The 22222-nt window shown below is 49.3% G+C and overlaps 1 protein-coding gene across 1 annotated transcript in view; it reads right to left on the bottom strand.

Moving 5' to 3' along the window:
- Positions 1–1739: 1739 nt before the first annotated feature.
- SLC24A3 (solute carrier family 24 member 3) overlaps positions 1740–22222 on the bottom strand; it is a gene marked incomplete at its 3' end in the record, with an annotated part of 445609 nt that continues 425126 nt past the window's right edge. The window contains exons 15-17 of the mRNA XM_080716323.1: positions 21916–22028; positions 4506–4571; positions 1740–1889 (exon numbers count right to left, since the gene is read on the bottom strand). Of these exons, the coding sequence (XP_080572449.1) occupies positions 1740–1889; positions 4506–4571; positions 21916–22028 (329 nt within the window). The remainder of the gene's footprint in view (positions 1890–4505; positions 4572–21915; positions 22029–22222) is intronic.

Genomic DNA, 22222 nt, shown 5'->3' with positions numbered 1-22222 from the left:
GTCACCCACCAGTCTTCCGATGAGTCCACCCAAAAGCTGCACAGTGCAGGCACTGGTCACAGGGCGCCACGGTCCTTTTACCTCCATGCATTGTCTGCTGTAAAATGGACAACTTCCCGGCGAGGAAAGGAATGCGCTTTGCTCGAGGAAGGATACAGAACAGAGAAGTTTATTTTACACTATCCGTCCCAGAAAACAATTGCCATAAACCAGGGCAAAATGTGCAACAGAATCGGTAATGTCTTATCTCTGAGAACCCACATGGCGACTTCCCCTCCTGTTCATCGGCCGGACAGGTGCGCCTTGGCTGGCCGTCCCTCGGTTTGCACCCCAGGCAGAAACATTCAACCGATTTATAGCAGGTTATTATTTTTTTTACAATTCATACCAGAATGTGTACAAGGAACTGGCAAAACCATACCGAATGGATACGTGATCAGTGCTTAAAGTAAATAGGGGGACAGCACGGGCAAGAATCCACAGTTTTAATAAATACAAGTGTAACAAGCATGGGGGTCTCACTCGGTGGCATTAGTCTGCTGAACTCAGCATCATACAAAATCTAGCAGGGCTGTTGAGCAGTGATGGGCGGAAATGTTCACGGTGACTCATGCCCCCGAGCGAGGCTGAGTTAACGCCGCCTGTGGTTTCTAGGGGCCACTCACTTCTCCGCTTTCTCCGTCCCTGGCCGTCCCACCTGGCGATCACCTCCAGGGAGGAAGGACGCGGGTCCCAGAGCCAGCCGCCAGGGTCCAGTGTACTCCATACCAAGTGGCAAATTAGGCCTTAATTGACGAGGTCTGTGCAAATGTGCTTCTCTCCATTGTCCAAGAAACCAGTGTCTGTAGCTCCTGCGTGGGACGCAGCGGTGGCCTCTGGGCCGCACGGTCACCCCCAAGACCACAGCTCACGGACCCACGCGTGGGGAAACTTCTGTGGTCGGCTGCCCGGCGGCTGGCGGGCAGGCTAGAACTATTGCTTGAAAAAACTAGAAAGAACCTAGTGAGGAAGAAATGGCCGTAGCGAACGAGTGGGAAGAGGTTCTTTTTCTCCAACACCTTGGGCCCGCACCCCCGGGGCGACGCCCACAAGACCCAGCACAGCTATCCTTGGGCGGAAAATGTCGCTTTGGGTTCCCGGCGACCTCGCCCAGCGGGTCCGACTGGACACTAAATCCAGGCAGGCTTTCGCTTGCCTGGGACTCGCTCCCCAGAGACACAGCAGGACGACTGTGGATCATCGACTAATCCAGAACCCAGTGAAAGAAGACGCAGGGGGAATCCTCCATCTCCCAAAGAAAAGTCCTAGAAGGGGGAGCCACCCCCAAATAAAAAACCTCCAACCAGTAAGCTAGACATCACCTCCGCACTAAACAATCCCAGTTGCGCCCGCCATCAGCGGACCCTCTCTATCCCTTCAGCTGTCTCAGGCCATAAATTAGGGTGGTCTTCCATCAAATAACTTAAAAAAGAGGAGGGACTGTAACTAGCTGTGCCTGGCCCGAGCCAGTGAGCAGCCGGTTTTGTTCTAGAATCTCAGACTGTTCAGATATAGAGCTCGAAGGTTCACGTGGGTGGGAGGGGAGCGGGGTGGGGAGAGGTAGGACTCAGCAGGTGGGGGCAGAGGGGAGAGGGTGGGGAGAGCCGGGGCCCCGGGGCAGCACGGGGAGACGGACGCCCGTGACTGGGGCACGGCCGGTCTCGTATTGCACAGAAGAGAAGGAGCGGGCCTCTGCCGGCTCAGTGGTCCCCGCACATGGGCAAGTTCACGAAGGTGAACACGTTGAACTCCGTCATAATGGAGAAGCAGAGGAACACGCCGTACAGGAAGAGGCAGCCGCACCCCAGCTTCTTGTCCAGGCGCCACTTGTTCAGGTGGACCCCAAAAACCTGCAGCAGACACAGCGGGTCAGAGGGCACCGGAGGGGCGGCCCGTCTACCCGAGGGAAGGGGGCACACCAAAATCTCAGGCCCAGGACGACCTCGCGGCTCAGCTAGCAGGCTTGTTTTCAAACTGACGCTGACTTTTTCCTCGTACGGGTGTCTTTTCGTCTCTCCCTCTCCCTCCTTTTTGTACCGGAGATTGAACTCAGGGGCATTCTGCCTCGGAGCTACACCCGCAGACCTATTTGATTTTTATTTCTCTTTTCAGTTGCCGGAGGTCTGGCTAAGTTGCTGAGGTTGTCCCCGAGCCGGCGATCCTCCCGACTCAGCCTCCCAGGTGCTGGGATTGCAGATGTGAATTGTGATTTTTCTTCTCTCTGAGAGGCACACCTGTGGGACCCTGAAGTGTTAGCTTTAAAAGGGAGATTCTAGTGTTAGCCTTAAAAAAAAAAAAGACTCTAGTGTTAGCTTTAAAAAGAAGATTCTTTTTTCCTTGGGGTTGGAAAATTCTAGCTCATTTAATGAACTGCGTGTTCATTGACCTTTTCCCGGTTGCTAGCAAATCAATAAAATTTCTTAATAAAATTTCTTTTCCCGTTTTTTCCAAAGCCTTGTCCCAGTTACTGGATTTGGCAGAGTGGGGCAAGTACTGAGTTTTCAGTTACATGGAGATGGGGAAAATACTTTAAAAAGTAAAAGGAAGCCGGGCATGTTGGCTCACGCCTGTATCCCTGGTGTTTCAGGAGGCTGAGGCAGGAGAACCAGAAGTCCGAGGCCAGCTCTGGTAACTTAGCAAGAACTCATCTCAAGATAAAAATGAAAAGGGTTAAGCACAGTAGCACATGCCTGAAATCCCGGTACTTGGGAGGCTGAGATGGGAGGATCGCAGGTCTGCGGTCTCGACCACTCAACGCTGGAGCACACTGGGTCCTGGGCCTCTTCTCTTTTCTGTCTACACTTGCTCCCAAATAGCAAGGCCTTTTTCTACATCTGCGGCCAGTTCATCCAGCCTGCTGAATTCAGTCCCATATTTCCATTTGTCTTTCTAGACCTCTCTTTGGAGGTCAAAATAGCCACTGCACACTTAAGCGGTAGAAATGCCTATTTCTCCCCAATGCAACTTTTCTTTCAACAGTCTTATTTCAGAAGCTCAGCTAGCCAGGACTCCGGAAGCTTGTCCAGCCAGGGGACATCTTAAAGAAGCACAAGACCTACAGGTGTGCATTCTGACGTCACTCGGCTCGCTCCATCCTTCCCCGGTGTCACCATGACAAGTCCTTTGACGTCGTGAGGCCTAGACATTCGCCTGTAGAATGGGCTGATGACAGTGGCTACCTTGTAGGAAAGTATACCCAAAGTATTAAGCACTATGTGTGGCTGTTAAAAGTATCACAGTTCAGCCGGGCATGGTGGCGCACACCTGTAATCCCAGCCCTTGGGAGGATCTTGGGTTTGAGGCTAGCCTCGGCAATTTAGTGAGACCCTACTTTAAAATGAAATAAGTAAATGAGCTGGGCGTGGTGGCGCACGCTTATAATCCCAGCATTTGGGAGGCTGAGACAGGAGGATCGTGTTTCGAGGACAGCCTCAGCTACTTAGTGAAGCCCTTTGCAACTCAATGAGACCCTGTTTCAAGATAAAGAATAAAACATAGGGCTGGAGGTGTAGCTCAGAGGTAGAATGCCCCTGGATTCCATCCTCAGTACCTCAAAATAAATAAATAAACAAACAAATAAAAATAAAGTAAGTAAGTAAATTAAAAAAGGAGTAGGGGTGTAGCTCAGAGGTGGAATGTCTCTGAATCTAATACTCAATACAAAAAAAAAAAAAAGTATGAATGCTACAAGTCACACCAGATACGAGGAACCTCCTAAACTGTGAAATAATGAATTGTGTAAGCGTTCACTTCTGTGTAAGACAGCATTTGCTCTGGTAAAATTTTGACATTAGACTTACATCCTAAACGGACTTTCTTGCTTCCTGTTTGCTCTTCTGAATTCCAATTCTCTGGCATATATGAATGTTAACAACACACCAGATGAAATCCAACAAATATTTTCTTGAAACATTAAGAAAAAATCATATTGCATTTCAATGCGTATTAGTAGGAAGATTCAGCAGCACCCTTGCATAGTAACAGACACTCCTTGGGGGTCAGTCCACGTGGTGTTGTGAATTTATTCTCACCAAAACATGCCAATAGATTTGGGATATTAAACTACACAATTGATGTCATGGCCGAGACAGTGGAATGACATAAAAACACGCTGTCAGTAAGGCCTATTCTTAGCTTCCCAGTTTAGGTTCGATCTGTGGATTTATGGAGCTATTTTATAATTGAGAGCAATTGATTAATTGAATCTCTATATGTCGGTGGCTGATCCTGTAGAGAGTGGGAATTCCTCTTTGCCTGTAAGACATTTTGGGCTTGACATGTGGCTGCTTCCTTCCAGAAAGGAAGAGACATTCTAGTGGGTTGCTAGGGTCCACTTCCGGAAGCAGCAGCCAGGAGGCAGGAGCCCGACACCTGGAGGTCTGCCGCTCCCGTTCAGCAGGAGGCCGAGCCGGGCCGGGCTCCAGAGCGCCAACTCGAGAGTGGAGAGAGAGCGGCAAAAAACCTACCGTGACGAAGACCGAGGCCAGGAGCAAGCCCACCGAGTAGATCAGCCCCCTGCTGTTCAGCCGAATCTGCAAGAGAGGAAGGGTGTCTGCTGAGTGCGGGCCACGGGCAACTTCGAGAGGCAGAGATCATCAGCCTGTCCTCCTCTTAGATGGGTTGTGTGCTGTCCTGCAAATACGGCCTCAGCCTTGTCTCTGGTGGTCTTGCCAATCCTGTCCTCCTCTCCAACAGGGATGGATGCCCCAGCTGGATGACCCCGTGACCACTCGGACTCCCCACCACGCGTTCTATGACTCCACACCTCTGTCAACCTGACCTCCCGACAGTTCTGGCTTTCTCAAGCTCATATTACTTGCAGAGTAGATTTCACTCCGTGTGCAAGGGGAGAATGCGGATAACCTTTTTATCCTTCTTGCATGAATGTGTCTGTGTTCTTCCCCTAACTTGATGGGAAGAGCTGAATGAGAGGCTGTAGTGAGCAAACATAGAAAAGAATGAAAACTCCATTTCTGATATTAGTAAAAAAGCTTGGGGCGGGGTTGTATTTCACAGTAATAAAATGGGGCTTGCAGACAACTCTGAAGACAGAGAAACAATTTTTGGAATAGTGATAGGTCGATGCTATCCAGTAGAACTTTCTGCCATGATGGGAATGTACTGTATCGATACCTTCCCCTCTGGTAACCATTACGTACCTGTGGCTGTGAAGTAAAAGAAAAAAAATAGTGAATGCGTTTATTTTTAATGAATTCAAATTCCATTTAAAGATCCAGAGGTGACGAGAGGCTACAGACTGGGCAGAGCGGGCGGGTACCGAGGGGCTGACTTGGCCAACAGGGATTGTAGCGTTTCTTCCACCCAGGAAAGAACCGCTGCGTTAGGGAGGATGTGACACCCAGGCCTCCTTCCTTTGATCTCCAAGTGATTCAGGGGGTGAGATGTGGACAGTCACTTCTTACGAGGAATCCCTGACATGTACTCAGGTCTAAGGACCACAGCCCCTGACAACTTACGTGGTCTGTAAGGAAGCATAAAGCTCCCCTGTGTCCATGGAAAGGGAGACGGGGCTGCTTGATTTGTCTAAGGATTTCATTAAAGGAATAAGTGTTGATACCCAGCTGGATGCTGTGGGGCCCTCTGACATGCTCAGATTCTCCCCCTCTCATTTTACCAGCTCGTCACGGGTGTGTGTATGGGAACACGTGTGTCTCCAAAGGGGTCTACTGGGTTTGTGTTTTGGTGATAGGATGTGGGATACCCTGAAGAGTCAGCCCTTCCTGTGAGCACAGTCCAACTCACTAAGCAATGCCCTGCCACAGAGGGGATGCCTCTCCCCAGACTCAGCGTTCTCAGTGAGCCCACTATCTGCTGATCTCCAGCTGGGAAAGGGTCCCGGCCACCAAACACCTTCCCAAGAATAAAGGAGGAATCAGGTCAGAGCACTGTGGCGTGGACACAATGGGTTGATCTGGGAATCGGTGCAGACAATGGGAGATGGCCTCATCCCGGTCACTCCTGATTCTCCTCTCTTTCTCCTCCTCCTCCCCTTCCTTCCTCCTTTCTCTTTTTTTTTTTCTATTTTATTTTGCAGGCTGATGTTGTTATTTAGGAGTTTTTGAAATTTTAAAATATTTTCCTTGGTGCGTTGCAATCATACAGCATAGTGCAAAATGAAACATTCATCCATGCCCACAGCACTTGGCCGTTTCCCTCTGGTGGCTTAATTCTTAGAGACTTCCGCACAGCTGTGGGTAGATTTCCCTTCCTTTCATCGGCTGGATTGGTACAGCGAGGTCAACGTTCAGGAGAGCAGCACAAAAGCACTGAACTGAAAAAGATTCTCGGCCCCAAATATACCCTGCATGCTGCTTCAATGGTGACCCCACGAGTACCCTGTGGGAGAGGAAGCCTGGGCTCCTCACACATCATGGCGGCCCCTCAGCAGGGGCAGGAACTGTGTGCTGGGGCTGTCCTTGCTGTCAGAGTCCTTGGGTGGTGCAGAGAAACACAGAAACTGAATACACACTCAGAAATCCTCCAAGCTCTTGATTTTTAACACCCTTGGATTCTTCACAGAATGGGAACAAATGTATTCCCAGCCCAGCTTGCCCTCTGAGCTGTGGGGTTGAGTCCCTTGTCAGCAACAAGAAATGGCCGAGGTCATTTCTTGCCCTTAAGAAACCAAGGGCCAGTGAGAATAAAGATCTAAGCAGGAAACTTCTTCTTGGCTAAATATTTTCAAAATGAATCATGCCCAACCAAAGCTTTTGAACTTGTCTCTTTTCATACGCACAGAATGTCTCAAAGAACTGTGTTGTTGAAATTCAAAATCTAGATCCATAGATGAAAGACAGCTGAGTCTTTTGTGGAGTTTCTGAGTATTTACCATGTTCTCACTTTTTTCTTCCTATCTGCCTTTGCTAGTAGCCCGCTACGTGCACCCAAGGGTGTAAATTTTGTTTTTTCACTCCTAGAGACCTGGGATCTTACTGTCTGTGTTTATTCCTTGATGTGAATTAGTGTTCCTTCGGCTACCCTTTGGTCTAACGCAAACATCTCCCAGCTGCTGCAGACTATGGGTGGTTTAGGGCAGGGGGTAAATAACCGTGATTGGGCCAAATCCTGTCCAATACCTGTTTTTTGTAAATAAAGATTTTTTTTTTGGAACTCAGATCATACATTTACACTGTCTATGGCTCTTTTCATCCCTCAACATTATAGCTGAGTAGTTTTGAAAGACTGGCCCACAAAGCTCTCACCAGGCATGGTGGTGCACACCTGAAATTTCAGTACTTGGAAGGCAGAGACAGGAGGATCGCAGGTTTGAGGCCAGCCTTAGCAACTTATGGAGACCCTGGAGGTACCGATTGGAGGTCAAACGCCCCTGGATTCGATTCATAGTACCCTTCCAACCAAACCAAACCAAACCAAACCAAACCAAACCAAAGCAATCCAAGACAAAACGAAACACCAACAACTTGCTCTCAGGCCCTTTATAAAAGCCTGTAATCCCAGCATCTGGGAGGCTGAGACAGGAGGATCACAGTTCATGGCCAGCTTCAGCTAATTAGCGAGGCCCTTCACAACTCAGGGAGACCCTGTTTCAAAATAAAGAATAAAAAATAGGGCTGGGGGTGTAGCTCAGAGGTAGAATGCCCCTGGGTTCCATCCCCAGTACCACAAAAAAAAAAAAAAGAAAAAAAGAAAAAAGAAAAAAGAAAAAAAAGGAAGAAAGAAAGAAAAGAAAAGAAAAAAAGAAAAGACAAAGTCTGCCGACCCCAGGTTAAGGTTGTGGGCCCCAGACTCAGCTTCCCGAGGGTCTGAATCCCTGCTGGGGCCCTCGCTTGCTGTAGGACTGTGGAGAAGTCTGTTCTCGTCGCTAAGCCTCAGAGTGATGGCCTTTCTAATGGGCTAAGGCGGTTCCCACTCTCCGGGTGTCCGCTAGGATCCGCTGAATGAACCCACATTACAGCTCGTGAGCAGGGCCCTGCGGATGACACCTTCTGAGTGTGGGCGTCTGCTCCCTAAGCGCGCAGGCAGCAGCTGCCTGGGCCTCTTCCCCAGCACCTCTGGTTTCTTCTATAAGCTCATCACCTGCAACTCCCAGGTTGATATCGCACTAGATGAGTCCACGAGCCTCTCACTTTGCCCTCCCCAGACCACGTGCTTAATAAACAACGGATGAATGAATAACAAATGTCCACGAAGTGTCCCGCCAAAAATGGCTGACTGGGCTGCTCTCAGTGGGCCAGTGGGGCTGGTCAGAGAGAGACCGGAAACAGGGCGACCCTGGGCGCCAGCTCCCAGAAGCAATATGGTCTCTGATGTTCCGTCTTCCTTCCGAGCATGTATACAGCTTAAAACAAACAAACAAACAAACAAACAAACAAACAAACAAACAAGCCGGGCATGGTGGTGGCACACGCTTTAATCCCAGCATGCAGGAGGTGGAGCCCGGAGGATTGTGGTTGGCGGGCAGCCTCGGCTACTTAGTGAGGCCTTTCACAACTCAGTGAGATCCTGTTTCAAAAATAAAAAGTCTAAAAAAAAAAAAATAGGGCTGGGGGTGTAGCTTGGAGGTACAATACCCCTGGGTTCCATCCTCAGTACTGAAAAAAAAAAAAAAAAACCAAACTAATATACTACAATATATTATGAAATTCTTTGAGCATTCTGAAAACCTGAAAAAATTACAGCATATTCTTTTTAATGAACTTCAAAATAAGCTGCAGAAGCCAGTATCCCTCATCCCTACACACTTTGCCTCTAATGAAAAGGAGTTCAACTGCAGGTGACACATCTTTATTTTTACACGCTATTTCGAATGGTGCAATTCATAAATCCTCTGCATGGATTGTGGGAAATGGACGCCCTTGTGTAACTAACACTCCTTCCTCAATGCAGCACCTCTGACTCCCCAGAAAGCTCTCGTGTTGCCCTCTCCCGCCAGCTCACCCCAGGGCGGTCACTGCCTGGGTCTCTCCACTCTTCTGAGAGCAGAAGCCTGGGATTCACACTCTTAGACCACTCTTTTGTTTGGCATAATTTTCAAAATTCCTTCCTGAGTTTCATTGTCTCGATAGCTCATTTATTTATTTATTTATTTTTATATAGCCACGGTATAAATATACCATGGTTTGTTTACTAATTCTCCTACTGATAGACCTCTGAGGGCTGCCAGGGTGGGGCTGTTAGCAGGTATTGCTTCCCTTGTTCAAAAACCTAACGCCCCAGTACTTGGAAGGTTGAGACAGGAGGAGTGCAGGTTTGATGCCAGCCTCAGTGACTTATCTCTGCCTCAAAAATAAATACATACAAAAAATTTTAAAAATAGAGCTGGGCTATAGCTCACAGGTAGAATGCCCCTGGATTCAATCCACAGTATCCCTCTTTCTCGAAAAAAGTTTAGCTAGTGGTGGAGCATACCTATAAGCCCAGTGCTTGGGAGGCTGAGATAGGAGGATTATTGGTTTAAGGCCAGCCTCAGCAACGTTGCAAGACCCTGTTTTAAATAAGATAAAGTAAAATGTCCTTAGGTTGAACCCCTGGTATAAGAAAAAAATAGCAAAAAAACAACAAAACAAAAAAGAAGAGTTCTACAATAGATCCTTCTCACCAACAGGAGAGCTATTAATAAGACCTTGAGGATAGTGGAGACAAGGACCTCCTATCGCTAGCTCATATCCTACCTCCGCTCTCTGTAGTTGTGTACTTGGAACCTGTTGAGAGCTGGAGTTATTTATTTATTATTTTTTTTCTGTGGTACTGGGGATGGAACTCAGCTTCTACCTCTGGGCCACATCCCCAGACCTATTTTATATTTTGTTTGGAAACAGGGTCTCACTAAGTTGCTGAGAGCCTACTAAGTAGCCGAGGCTGGCCTTGAACGTGCGATCTTCCTGTCTCAGCCTCCCAAGTCCTGAGATTACAAGCGTGCACCACCATTCCCAGTTGAAGCTGGAGTAATTTACCTTTCTCACCTTAGTGCACTCCTGCCCCCGTATGGGATCTTCCTTCCAGCCAGGTGGGCCTGCTTCTCCTCCCCTCTGTGCTTGGCCATCCTGCCCCAGGCCCACTGTTTTCTCCCAGCCCACCATTGCCCATCGGGGGCTGATCTCCTCTGCCTGCGCCCGGGGCACATTCTTCACTTCCCAGAGGGTCCCAATGCCTCAAGGGCCTGACCTCAGTTTCCCCTGACTCCACATTCTATGTTTTAAGTATCTGTAGGTGCTCCTGAATGTGTGTGTGTGTGTGTGTGTGTGTGTGTGTGTGTGTGTGTGCAGTAATGAAGCTGGGCGGCAGGTACAAGAGCGGAGACCTCACTGCAGAAGTAGACCTTGGCAAAGGCTTTAAGTTCCTTTTTTTTTAATCGAGGCCTAACTGGCATACAGGAAAACACGGACCCTTACTGCTAGGTGAGCTTCGGCAAGTGCGTGCATTCATGTAACAAAACTATGAAAACATCAATAGTGTGAAAATATCAGAATCAAAGATAAAAAAGAGCAACAAAGGCATGAAACAATTCCATCACCCACATCGTTTTCCTATAGAGCCGGGCAGCTGGTTTCTTGGGGCATGTGAAGCCGAGACCAAACAGCAGCAAAGCCTTCCAGCTGCAACTCTGCAGAGTGCTAGCTGAATCGTGCTCCTGCCCCCCGCTTCGCAGAGGGGAGAACCCCTACACGTAGATGCAGAACATTCCCAGGGCAGTGCTGCTCTAAGCGGATGCGAGCCCATCTCAGAATGTTCAGCCCTGATATTTTAGTTTTTTTATTTCCTGCCTTCAGAAATATGCATTTTCATCTTCCAGTTCCCCCTTGGCAGTCGTTGCGAAGGAAACAGAAGGCTAGCCGCCTCCAAAGTCAACAGGCACACATTCTTAGTGCAGATCCACACAGACACATTCACACCAAGCTTTATGCGCTCACGCTGTTCATAAAATGCCCCAAACCGACTACATTTGGGCATCCCAAATCCCCAGCCTGAAAGATTCGGATTTCCCCCGATTCAACAGTGAGATCCCTCTCTGGCCTGCAGTCAGCTCCACCCAACCAATGAATTTGTTCAGAAAAATAAGAAGCCCCTGGACTTTTGCTAATTAATTTATAATTTGGAACACAAGCTGCTTTGCATTTTCTTTATCCGGGAACTTTAACACTTGTTCGGGTGTGGCTTCCAAGTGGATGCTACAAACGTTGGCTTTACATCCCATAATGTCATCGGTTAGGAATCTCTTTCCTGGCTGATTAAAGAGGTGAGACAGTGAGGACGCTCTAGACAAAGAGTAGTTTGGTGACAGTGACAGCTGGCATGCCCAAGTCCTCTCCCTTAGAAGCACGCTCACAAACACACCGTCCACTGCCTCCTCTGGGCATCTACTGGGGCCACACCCTTTGTCCCACTTCCAAATACAACTAGCAGATCGCTTTGAGAGGTTTCCAACACACAGACTTTTGGGGGATATATTCAAACCATTGTACCATCCATAACTTCCTCCAATGTTACCGTTTAGATTTTTTTTTGGGGGGGGGGGCTACTGGGGATAAAACCCAGGCTCATTTTATCTCTGAGCTACACCCCAACTCTTTTTATTTTGAAACAGGGTCTCACTAAGTTGCTGAGTGTTTCACTAAGTGGCTAAGGCTGGCTTTGAACCTGCCATCCTCCTGTCTCAGACTCCCAACTAGTGGGATTATAAGTACACATCGCCACACCCAGCTTAACACTACTATTTAATGGGTGCCAGCTGCTACACACATCCAGACCTGCATCTCTACCCGAGAGCTTTTTCCTAAACTGTGGAAGTATGGAATCATTAAGCCTAGAAGTTGTTCCTGCCAAGGGGGTCTCAGGATCAGATGTAAACACCCTGGGTCTCCTGTCCCTGAGACAGGGTCATTCAGAGACAGGGACTGGACGCCCTTCCTTGGAGCTGGATTCAGATCCAGGTGCCCAGGTGTTGATGGTGTTGACATGCCCACCATTGGCTGTCACCTCTCCCCTCCCCACAGGCATGCTGGTGTTTCCTGTCCCTCATGAATGAACTCCTTGCCCTGAATCCTTGTCTCAGGATTGAGCCGTCTCCTGTGACCTCAAATATATTAATCAGAAGACCAATTAGCTTTCCATGTTGGGATCTGTAATAATCCTTACTTCCTCCAAACATCCCATAATTGTCCTAACAGGATGCCTGTCATCCAAGGTCAAGGCTTCAGGGTGGTACTGTTGCTCCCCGGAGCTCTGTTATAACAACCTCGACTCTCTTCCTGCGATGTTACTGAACTACCCACATCTGCCTCTCCAGTTCCTGCAAGAAAAGTCTAGGCTGGCTCCACAGTGGTACTCTGCTCTTACACTGATTTTTCTGATGTAAAGATTCCCATCCTGGCCTGTTTCGAACACCCCTGAGGCTGGCTTAGAGAGAGCTGCGCACGACAGCTTCTGTTGAGTGCGTACAAACAGTTCCAGTGCCTCACTGTCCCAGGGTTGGGACAGGGACTTTTAGAAAAGCAAAGTTAAGATCTAGCAGATGGAGTCTGGTTCCAACTCTTGGGAATGCTTGCTGAAAAATATGAGGAAGGAGGAAAGACTGGGACTGTCCAGGGGGGCCTTCGAGGGCGGGAGCACAGGTTGAGTGAGGGGTAGACTCTGCTGCCAGCTAGAGCTAAGGGGAGACACACACACATCAGAGACTGCGGCCCCGGTCAGGACAGAATCGGCCACTTGGAGGAGAGAGTGGCTGGCCAGCAAGGCTGGCCTCTGAGGGACCTTGGGAAAAGCCGGAAGCATCTCCCTGGCCCCATGGACCCACTTCCTTCCAGTTCTCTGCCTTTCTGGATGTACAATTCTTACTTACCTTCGCTGGATAGTTTTTTTTTTTTCTTCCCACTCAACATCAGGATATGGCTGGGGCGCTGTGTTCTATCCATGGCTACTTTCTTTATGAATTTTATCCATTTATAATCATAGTGTTGTTGACTTTCAAATTTATATTTGCAATGAAGGCCTCGCCTCAGAACCTCAGACCACTGTCTCCCCACCTGCTTGTCACCCCCACCCGGACGGCCTGCAGAAGCATCACACTTAATCCACCTTCAGAGGACGCCTTGGCGTGCTCCTTAAAACACCTTTCCCATTCTTTATCTTGTCTCATTTCCATGGTACACTCAGCTGCCTGAACAAAGAGCCCCAAGTTAGCCTGGAGTTTTCCTTCTCTTATCCTCTCCATGTGTTCACTGGGAAATCTTACCCATTCTGCCTTAAAAACCCCTTTTTGTACCCGGGCGTGGTGGTGCACGCTTGTCATCCCAACATTTGGGAGACTGAGACAGGAGGATTGTGGTTCACGGACAGCCTCAGCTACTTAGGCCCTTTGCAACTCAGTGAAACCCTGTTTCAGAATAAAGAATTTTAAAAAATAGGGCTGGGGGTGCAGCTCAGAGGTAGAATGCCCCTGGGTTCCATCCCCAGTATATTCCTATCTCTATTCCCATTCCATTTATATTAGGCCATGCCACCAGCACCTCTCTTCTTCAGCTTCCTGATTAGTTTACTCTCTTCCACTTTGTCTTCTTTTAATGAATTTCTGGAGAGCACAAAAAAAAATCTTAAAATGCAAAGCGAATTACCTTGCTAAAATCCTCAGTAGCATTTCGACTGTAGTCCAACTTTTGACAATGGCCAACACAACCCTTTCTAGCCAGGTCCTGGCTCCCTGGCATACCTCCTTACTGACAGGTGTTCACAGGCTGATGCTGAAGCCCTCGCCAGATTCTGCTCTGTCTTCTGTAGTCTCATGACCAGCTCCCACTGTTCTCTGGCTTTGCTGCTTCTACGGAGGCACAGTGATTGCTGGTCCTCTTGTCTCTCCCCTGAAAAATCCCTCTCTATCTCCATACACTTTCTACAGCCTCCCGGTGGGCAGAAGTATTTTCCCGCTTCCTGACTTTGAGCTTGGTTGTGTGACACGCTTTGGCCAATGGGAGATTAGTGAGCCTGAGTCAAATACAAGTTCTCATTGTGTTTGCACATTGGGCATGACCTCTGTGCACCTCCCTTTCATGAGAGATACTTGGGGAAGACCCATGTGAAGCTTGGAGCTAATCCCAGGCCACCCAAACACTTGCCAGTCCACAGATACATGAATAAGGTACAGGAGCTAACAGATGCATAGTGAGCTGGGGGAGCTTTTGTTACACAGCATTATGGTAGCAATAGCTAACTTGTACAGCTACCCTGATCTAAATCATCCTACATTCTCCCTCAGGCAAATGAGAGCCGGTACAGCTGCCATCAGTCTTGTCTAGCTCCAACTCTATCTCCACATACTTGTCAGAATCTTTTTTTTAAAGCAATACATCTCTGCCTCTCGAATACTCTCCACTTTCCCTAATGCCATGGCTCCTATCTTATTTTCAGCCGCAGGAGCTGGGCTTGGGGTCCCCAGGATTCAAGCCTCCTCAGATCCTGGTCTTTCTATAAGCTGTCCCTCTGCTCGGGAAAAGCCCTCTAGCCTCTCTCTATCTGCTTGACCCAATAATCTCAGATTCTCAGAAGAAGTGACACCTTCCAACGTCCAGGTCCCCTGGCCCCACCACGCCTCCCACACAAGAACTCCTCAAAGGGGCACACAGGGCTCTCAGGCTCTTGAGGTCTTCAGCTCCCCACAGATGGTCATGCCACGAGCACAGACTGACTTGCTCACCAAAGCATCCCAGCACACAGTAGGCTTTCAATTAATGTTTGATCCACGAAAGGCATAATGAGCCAGCTGGAAGGTGTGGGCTGAGAACATTTCTGGTCACCGCTTTTTTACCTGTGTGGATTCCAGAGTCAGGCAGACTCCTGCTTGCAAAAGAGAATAAGACAGATTCCTCCCTCCGTCCCTTGCTCCTCCATTTTGTTTCACATTTCCGACCCCTGGCTCAGACATCTGAGTTTCATCTTGGCTCCCAGACCCTGCCTGGTGGCTTTCCTAGCCCCGTTAAGTCTTGCTACGCAGCTGTTCATCGCCATAATGGGACAAGACGTGTTCATTTTCCAAACTTTGACTCTTAGAAATATTTCTTATTTGGAGTACTTAGGTAACTCGCTGGCTTCTGAGCCAGCCGCAAAGTGCTAAGAAATGTCAAAATCTATAAAAGTGCACCCATCCCTCACTGCCAAATGCGTGACCTTAATGTCAGGCATGACACAGCTGCCTGGAGAGTAATTAGCCTGTAATTATGACCTGGAAACCCCATCTGGACGAGATGGAGAAACTGTTTCAGAATTGTCGGCAGGCCCATTACGAGGGTGGGAGAGGCCATTAGACCCACACAGGCTGCTGGGTTCTGATGTCAGACACACAGAGAGATGTCCCAGGGTTAGCACCATGCTGAATCAGGGGTCCCCCGAGTGTCCTTTTGGATATGAAGCCTCTCTCTTGGGAGCAGCGGGGGGTAGAGAGGAGGGAAGACCAAATGTTTGTAGAAAATAAACTGAAAGTTTGTTTTTCATGAAGCCGAGTCTTTTGCCAGACAAATTGCATCTTGGCAGAGCCACACAGTGGCGCCCCCATGTGGCTGGGCTGGGGGAACTGGACACTTGAGAGGCCAGAATCTGAACAAAGGGGTAATTCTCACAGAAGGACACAGAAGGCTTCCCTCAACCAAGACAGAAACCCACTGTAGAAACAGCACTCGCCACGGCCCAGGGCACCGACGACTGTAACCTGCCCTCTCTGTGTGACTTTTAGAATGGAAAACTGGAGGACCAGGAGGAGACGCACAGGGGTCCCCTGCCACCTGGCTGGGCAGAGGGCACATTGCCATTAATAAGCAGACCTTGCCCAGGCTTTCTGCAAGTTCAAACTTAGGGATGGATCTAGCGTGAAACTCCACCCCAGTGTCCATCTTGTGCTCAGTGCCCGGGGCTCACAGGCAGCTGCATAGGCGCCCTGAGTTTCTGGCAGTGAGACCCGTCCCCCTCCCTGTGATCTGTAGTGCTTTGGAAAGATAGAAAAAAAAAAATCTCATTGTCTCCTTTCTGCCCCTTTCTGGACAGGTGATTTCACCTCTCTGGGCCTTGGTTTCCCAGTCTGCAGACTAGGGGCTGGTGCTACATTTACCAGCATGCAGCCTGAGCCCATTGCCCAGCCCAGCGGGTGGCAGGGGACCCTGTGCGCCTCCTCCTACCTTCTGGGCTTGGACACAGCTTGTCCCTGTGTCTTCCTAGATAGATTCCCTTTCTCCAGACACCCAACTCTGCCTATGACTAGCCCTTTCTGGCCACTCAGGACTCTGCACAGAATTCACCTCCCTGCCCAATGGTTTCAGAGTGACACTGGCTCCCTGCTCTCCCGGCCTGCCACGTCCCCGTCTTCTTAAGCCTCTTCCAGGCCAGAGCGCTCAAGTGCTTGTCCACTCAGGAACTACCTGGTTGACACGATGACCGCGCTCCCCAGGAGGGAGGGCGAGGCTACGATGTTCATTTCTGCTCTGCCAACCTCCTGGCACTCGGCAGGTTCAGGATGAACCTCTGTTGAACAGATGACTTTCCCTTCCTTCACTGCTGTGATGGGTAGAGGAGACCACGCATGCGTGGTATCCCCGGAGAGCCTGGTGAGCAGTCGGTGCCACTGAATCTTAACCATGATCAGGGTGGTCTGTTGTTTGTTGTTGTTCTGGGGATTAAAATCAGGGGTGGTCTACCTTTGAGCTATACCCACATCCCTTTTTATTTTCATTGTTTTGTGGGTCTGGGGCTGGAACCCAGGGGCATTTGACCTCCGAGCTACACCCCCTGCCCTATTTTTTATTCTTTATTTTGAAACCGGGTCTCACTGAGTTGCAGAGGGCCTCACTAAGTAGCTGAGGCTGTCCACCAACCGCCATCCTCCTGTGGCAGCCACCCCAATGGAATGCTGGGATTACAAGTGTGCGCCACCACGCCTGGCTTCCTTTTTATTTTCATTTTGAGACAGGGTCTTGCTAAGTTGCTGAGGCTGGCCATGAACCTGCGCCACTCCTGCCTTGCTCTCCTGAGTACTGGGATTACAGGTGGGTGCCCCGCGCCCGGCTGGGCTTATGGCCTTTGTCTGGCGCCTGCTCTATTCTCAGGTTAGCTGATTTCTTCTCTGGGCTCTTCCTTCCTCAAGAGGTGATAATAAAGCGCCAGTCAGGAGCGATGGATGGATCAAATGACCAATTCATTCAGCCACCGAGTATTTGTGGAGCAGGATCTAGGGGCCAGGCATTGTGCTGTGTGCACCGCAGAGACAGTAACTGCAAAGACAGCATGGCTCCTGCTCTTGGTCCCAGCCTCCCCCAACCCCAGGAGGAGACTCCACCAAAAGCCATTGCTCTGATGGGCGCTGCTGAGCAGCCCCGGGTGACGCCTGCCTAGGTTCAGGAGGTCACAGTTGCCATCTGACCCGTGACGCTGAGAAGAGATGAACAGGAGCCCGGGTGGAGGTCCCTGTCGTGTCTTCTGTGGCACAGTCTGTACACAGGGCCATTTCTAGGACCCCTGGCTTCCAGGAAAACCAGAGGCACCCACCGCTCAGGTGGGCAAACACTGTGCTGTGACTTTTGCCTCTTGAAGGGGTCTGGTCTGTTGAGCAAGCTTCCCAGAAAATGAAGTTTACCTTCTTCTAGTTGCGGCACCAGTTCGGGTAGAGCACTTCTTTCCTCCTCCTCCTCCTCCTCCTCCTCCTCCTCCTCCTCCTCCTCCTCCTCCTCCTCCTCCTTCTTTTCTCTCTCTCTCTCTCTCTCTCTCTCTCTCTCTCCTCTCTTTCTTTCTTTCTTTCTCTCTTTCTTTCTTTTCTTTCTTTCTTTTCCTCCCTCCCTTCCTTCCTTTCTTCTTTCTATTTTTTGCAGTACTAGAGACAGAATCAAGGGGAATTCTACCTCCGAACTACACCCCCAGCCCTATTTTTAAATTCTTTCTTTTGAAACAAGGTCTCACTGAGTTGCAGAGGGCCTCACTAAGTAGCTGAGGCTGTCCTTGAACCGCGATCCTCCTGTCTCAGCCTCCCGAATGCGGGCATTACCAGCGTGCGCCCCCACGCCTGGCTTAGTGCATTTCATTCTGACATGTTTTCTAAACTCGACACTCGCCCTCATGGACACAAGGGGCGTCTGGACTTCTCCTGGATGACCCAAGGCCATCCCATGAGCACGAATTATTTCCTGGAGCTAAAAGACGGTGATGCTCTGAGGAGCTGCTGCTGGACAAAGGGACAGCTTGCGGCCACAACTGGGGAAATGAAATGTCTCCTCCACTTGAACAAGTAGACTGTCCTCGGCTCGAGGTGGCGGTTCGTGTGCGTGGACGGCGGACACGGAGCGCGGGAGGCCTACACTCAGACTCCAGCAGCAGAGGTAGTACGCGGTAAATGGCTGCCCGACAAGACAGGATGGTGAGCGGGTCTCGGGCTGCCAGCAGGGAAGGGTTATGTGCACCACATATGGATTCATGTGTGTTTTAAACAGACCTCTCAGATCTACAGATCGATGTACACAGAGGCCCGAGGAGCAGTTATTTATGACCGTGAAAATCGTGAAGCAACATGAGTGTCCAAGAGCGGTGGTACCGTGTAATATCCGTATATAGGATAGCGAGCCACTTTGAAAATGAAGTTTCTAATGAGATTTTTAAGGAGAACACACGTGATATAATAAGAAGTGTACGAACCGCGATCCTTTTGTCTCGACCTCCCAAATGCTGGGATTACATGTGTGCGCCACCATGCCCAGCTTTATGTGTGTATGTGTATATGGCGTGATCCCAGCCATCTGAATCTAGGAAGAGAATAACTATTTCAATGTTAACCATAGTTATCTCTGGTTTAGACTAGGAATAATTCTTATTTATTTCATACTGATGAAGTGCCCAGCAGGCAGCCATCACCTGCATGAGGTTATATGAACCAAAGTAACTAAAATTAAAGTTTAAAATTCACTTCTTGTGCCAGCCACTTACCAAGTGTTTGTGAGTTACATATGGCTGGTGGCTACTGCATTAATCAGTACAGCCACAGAGCATCTTAATCATTCCAGAAAGTTCTACCCAGCAGGGGCCACTCCACAGTTTATTATTATTACTATTATTATTATTATTATTTTTTTTTTGCGGTACTGGGAATGGAACCCCAGGGGCATTCTACTTCTGAGCTACACCCCCCAGCCCTATTTTTTATTCTTTATTTTGAAACAGGGTCTCACTGAGTTGCAGAGGGTCTCACTAAGTAGCTGAGGCTGGCTGCGAACCTGCGATCCTTTTGTCTCAGCCTCCCAAATGCTGGGATTAAACGTGTGCACCACCACGCCCAGCTTTATCATTATTTATTTTTATTTTTTGGTGGTACTGGGGATGGAACCTCCAGGCTACAGGTACTCCCAGACCTATTCTATATTTTTATTTGGAAATAGGCTCTCTTAAGCCAGCACGGCTGGCTTCGAACCTGCGTGATCCTCCTGTCTCCGCCTCCCAAGCGTGGGGATTACAAGTGTGTGCCACCACGCCTGGCAGTTATTTTTTAAATATACAGCACATGGGCCATCTTTATAATCAGAAAAAAGAAGAAAGTAAGTAAAGGTTTAGAGTAGCCAATTGTGAAGTGCCCCAGGAGGTTTCTTTACCATTATCAAGACAGAATTCACGTGACTTGTATTTTAAGGACGCAGCAAGCCAACCCTCAAGAGAGTTTAGATGTAATGAACAATATTCTCAGTTTGTGAACAGAATAGAAGCATTCACAGAAGAGAGGTGATAAACGTGCGGTCCAGAAAAAGAAGCTTAAAGACCCAGAGTTGGTCAAGCTGCCCGGCCCAGCTGGGCCAGAGCGGGTGGCTCAACCCGAGGGCCATGGGTGGCGTGGCAGAGAGGCAGCCTCCAGGAGAGAAGGCCAGAGGGCTCTTCTCGTTAGGACTGTGCCGTCAACCGTGGGAGCCACGTTGGAGGTGTGGCTGCTGCTCACCGCCATCTGCTTGGTCTCCCCGTCCCGGGCACCCAGCTAAACTAGTGACCTGGATTCCTTCTGCATCTAGGTGAGCTGGACATGGAATGGGGCAGACAGGACATACACCACACTTCCAGCCTCATAAAAACAACAACTGCATAATCTTCTACACCTCTGCTCCCTTTCTGTTATAGATACAGAATGCCCCCTGAAGAGCTCACAAGTTAATGTTCAGAGCTGATGAAGTCTTGAATGTTGTGAACTCATTGGTAGATGAAGCCATCGCAATGGACTTACTGCGTGGGAGCCTAGGCAGGTGGGGTGGGGCTGGAGGGGCTGGGTCCCTGGGGCAGTTGGGGACTGCGATCCTCCTGTCTCAGCCTCCTGAATGCTGGGATTACGAGCGTATGCCGCCGTGTCCAGCGAGACACTCTGCTTTCTGTGTGGCCGGGGAAGGACTCAAGATGGCAGAACCACAGGATGGAATAGCTCCAGTCCCTGAGTTTCTTCTTGTGAGCGTCCATGGAGCTTTCAGAATGGGACATCAGCAGAGAATTTGAATAAAAGATAAACCTTTGTTGGGGTACCTCAGGGAGATTTGGGAGTTGTCTGTAATATAGTAGTTAGCAATACTCTTCTAAGAAATGGAATAATAGCTCGACTTTCGGGGCGGAAGGTGTTAACACAGCAGGACTAGACACTTAATCTCGCGAGCCTCCAGGGGGCTTGGCTGGTGCCTGAGTGTGTGGCTCTCACAGTGCTGTCAAACGATGATGCCGATGTGTACACAAGAAGCAACAGGGCCTGCCTGCCAGCTAGCGTTAGGATGTGTATCTGGGTGGTGTCTGGCTGGGGCTCTGAGATTCAGTTATGACAGCTAGTCTTGTAGCAGAAGTGTGTCTGTCTGGCCAGCCCTTCCTAATACCCTCAGCGGGTCAGAGACATCTCATACATGTCCCTGTGGTTCAGTCTAGGGAGAAAGCACATCGTGTGTGGCCCGGCATGGAGGGGGCCCGCACCCAGTGGCTCTGGGCTTCGGGCGCATGTCATGTTCTTGTTGCCTTTACTCCCTATCTTTTGCTGTAATACATCTTAGCTACAGGTACAACCTGATTAATCTTTGAATTTGAGGATGGGCAGGGAACCCCCAACATACTTTCCACATAAGATTTTTCTCTAGGAATACAGATTAAAAAAAAATCACTCCATATAAGCCTGGCTTCTGCATAAGATTTTTCTCTGGAAATGTAGATAACAAATCACCCCAAATGAGCATGATTTCTGCATCTTAGCCTATGGGCCCAGCTCTTATGAATTTGGCTAATGTGAGTCGAATCATTAGAACCTGACAGTGCTCTCACTCTTCATCTGCAGAAGGCAGGAGGGTAACTTGGAATCCTTTGACCTACGGATGACACTCACTGAAAAGTGGACAACGGGGGCATCATCTCTTCAGTATCTACCTTACGCACATCACTTAACATATAATAAGACTAAGTAAGTCCAGACACACAGAACAGCATTGGCAAGTCGTGAGCGGGGGCCAAATCCAGCCTACGAACTGGTTTGGCACAGCCTGAGCGTTAAGAATGTTTTCTACATTTCCAATGGTTACAGGAAGAGGATAAAAAAATATATCATGATGCAAGGAACTTATAAAAATGCAAATTTCAGTTTCTATAAATGTTTTCAGTCTTGAAACAGCCACGGCTGCGAGTCAGTAGCTTTGACAGAAACCATCTGGCCCACAACACCCACAGTAGTCACTCTGGCTCTGGACAGGAAAAGCGAGCGGGCCGACCTGGGCTCCAGAGTCCTGCGCGTCCCCGCAAGCGACTTAGGAAGGACCTTGGCAAGGACAAGATTTTCCCATCTTGACAGTCCAGCTTCCACACCTCCTTTGCCCTAAGACAAACTCCCCTTGGCCAAGGTCATCCAAGGAGTCTGGACAAGTTAAGAAAAACACTCACGTAAGACCCATAGTCCACAGCCAGGGTCTGCAGAGCCCAGGGGAGGCCGAGGCCGATCAGGATGTCAAACACGTTGCTCCCGATGGAGTTGGACACGGCCATGTCCCCCATCCCTGCAAGGACAAGAGGTGGCTTGAGTGAGGGACGGGCTCCCGGAGAAGGCAGGCCCTAGGGGGCTCTCCTAAGCCTTTGATCTGACAGCCAGAGAATACCGTTCCTGGTTCTCTCCCAGGGCATTGCTGCTATAAAGGCTGACACTGATCTAAAAACACAGAAGTGCTGGGCGTGGTGGTGCATGCGTACAATC

This window comes from Muscardinus avellanarius (genome assembly GCF_963383645.1).
Source record: "Muscardinus avellanarius genome assembly, chromosome: 19".
Classification (NCBI taxonomy): domain Eukaryota; kingdom Metazoa; phylum Chordata; class Mammalia; order Rodentia; family Gliridae; genus Muscardinus; species Muscardinus avellanarius.
This window is presented reverse-complemented; position numbering and strand designations above follow the sequence as displayed.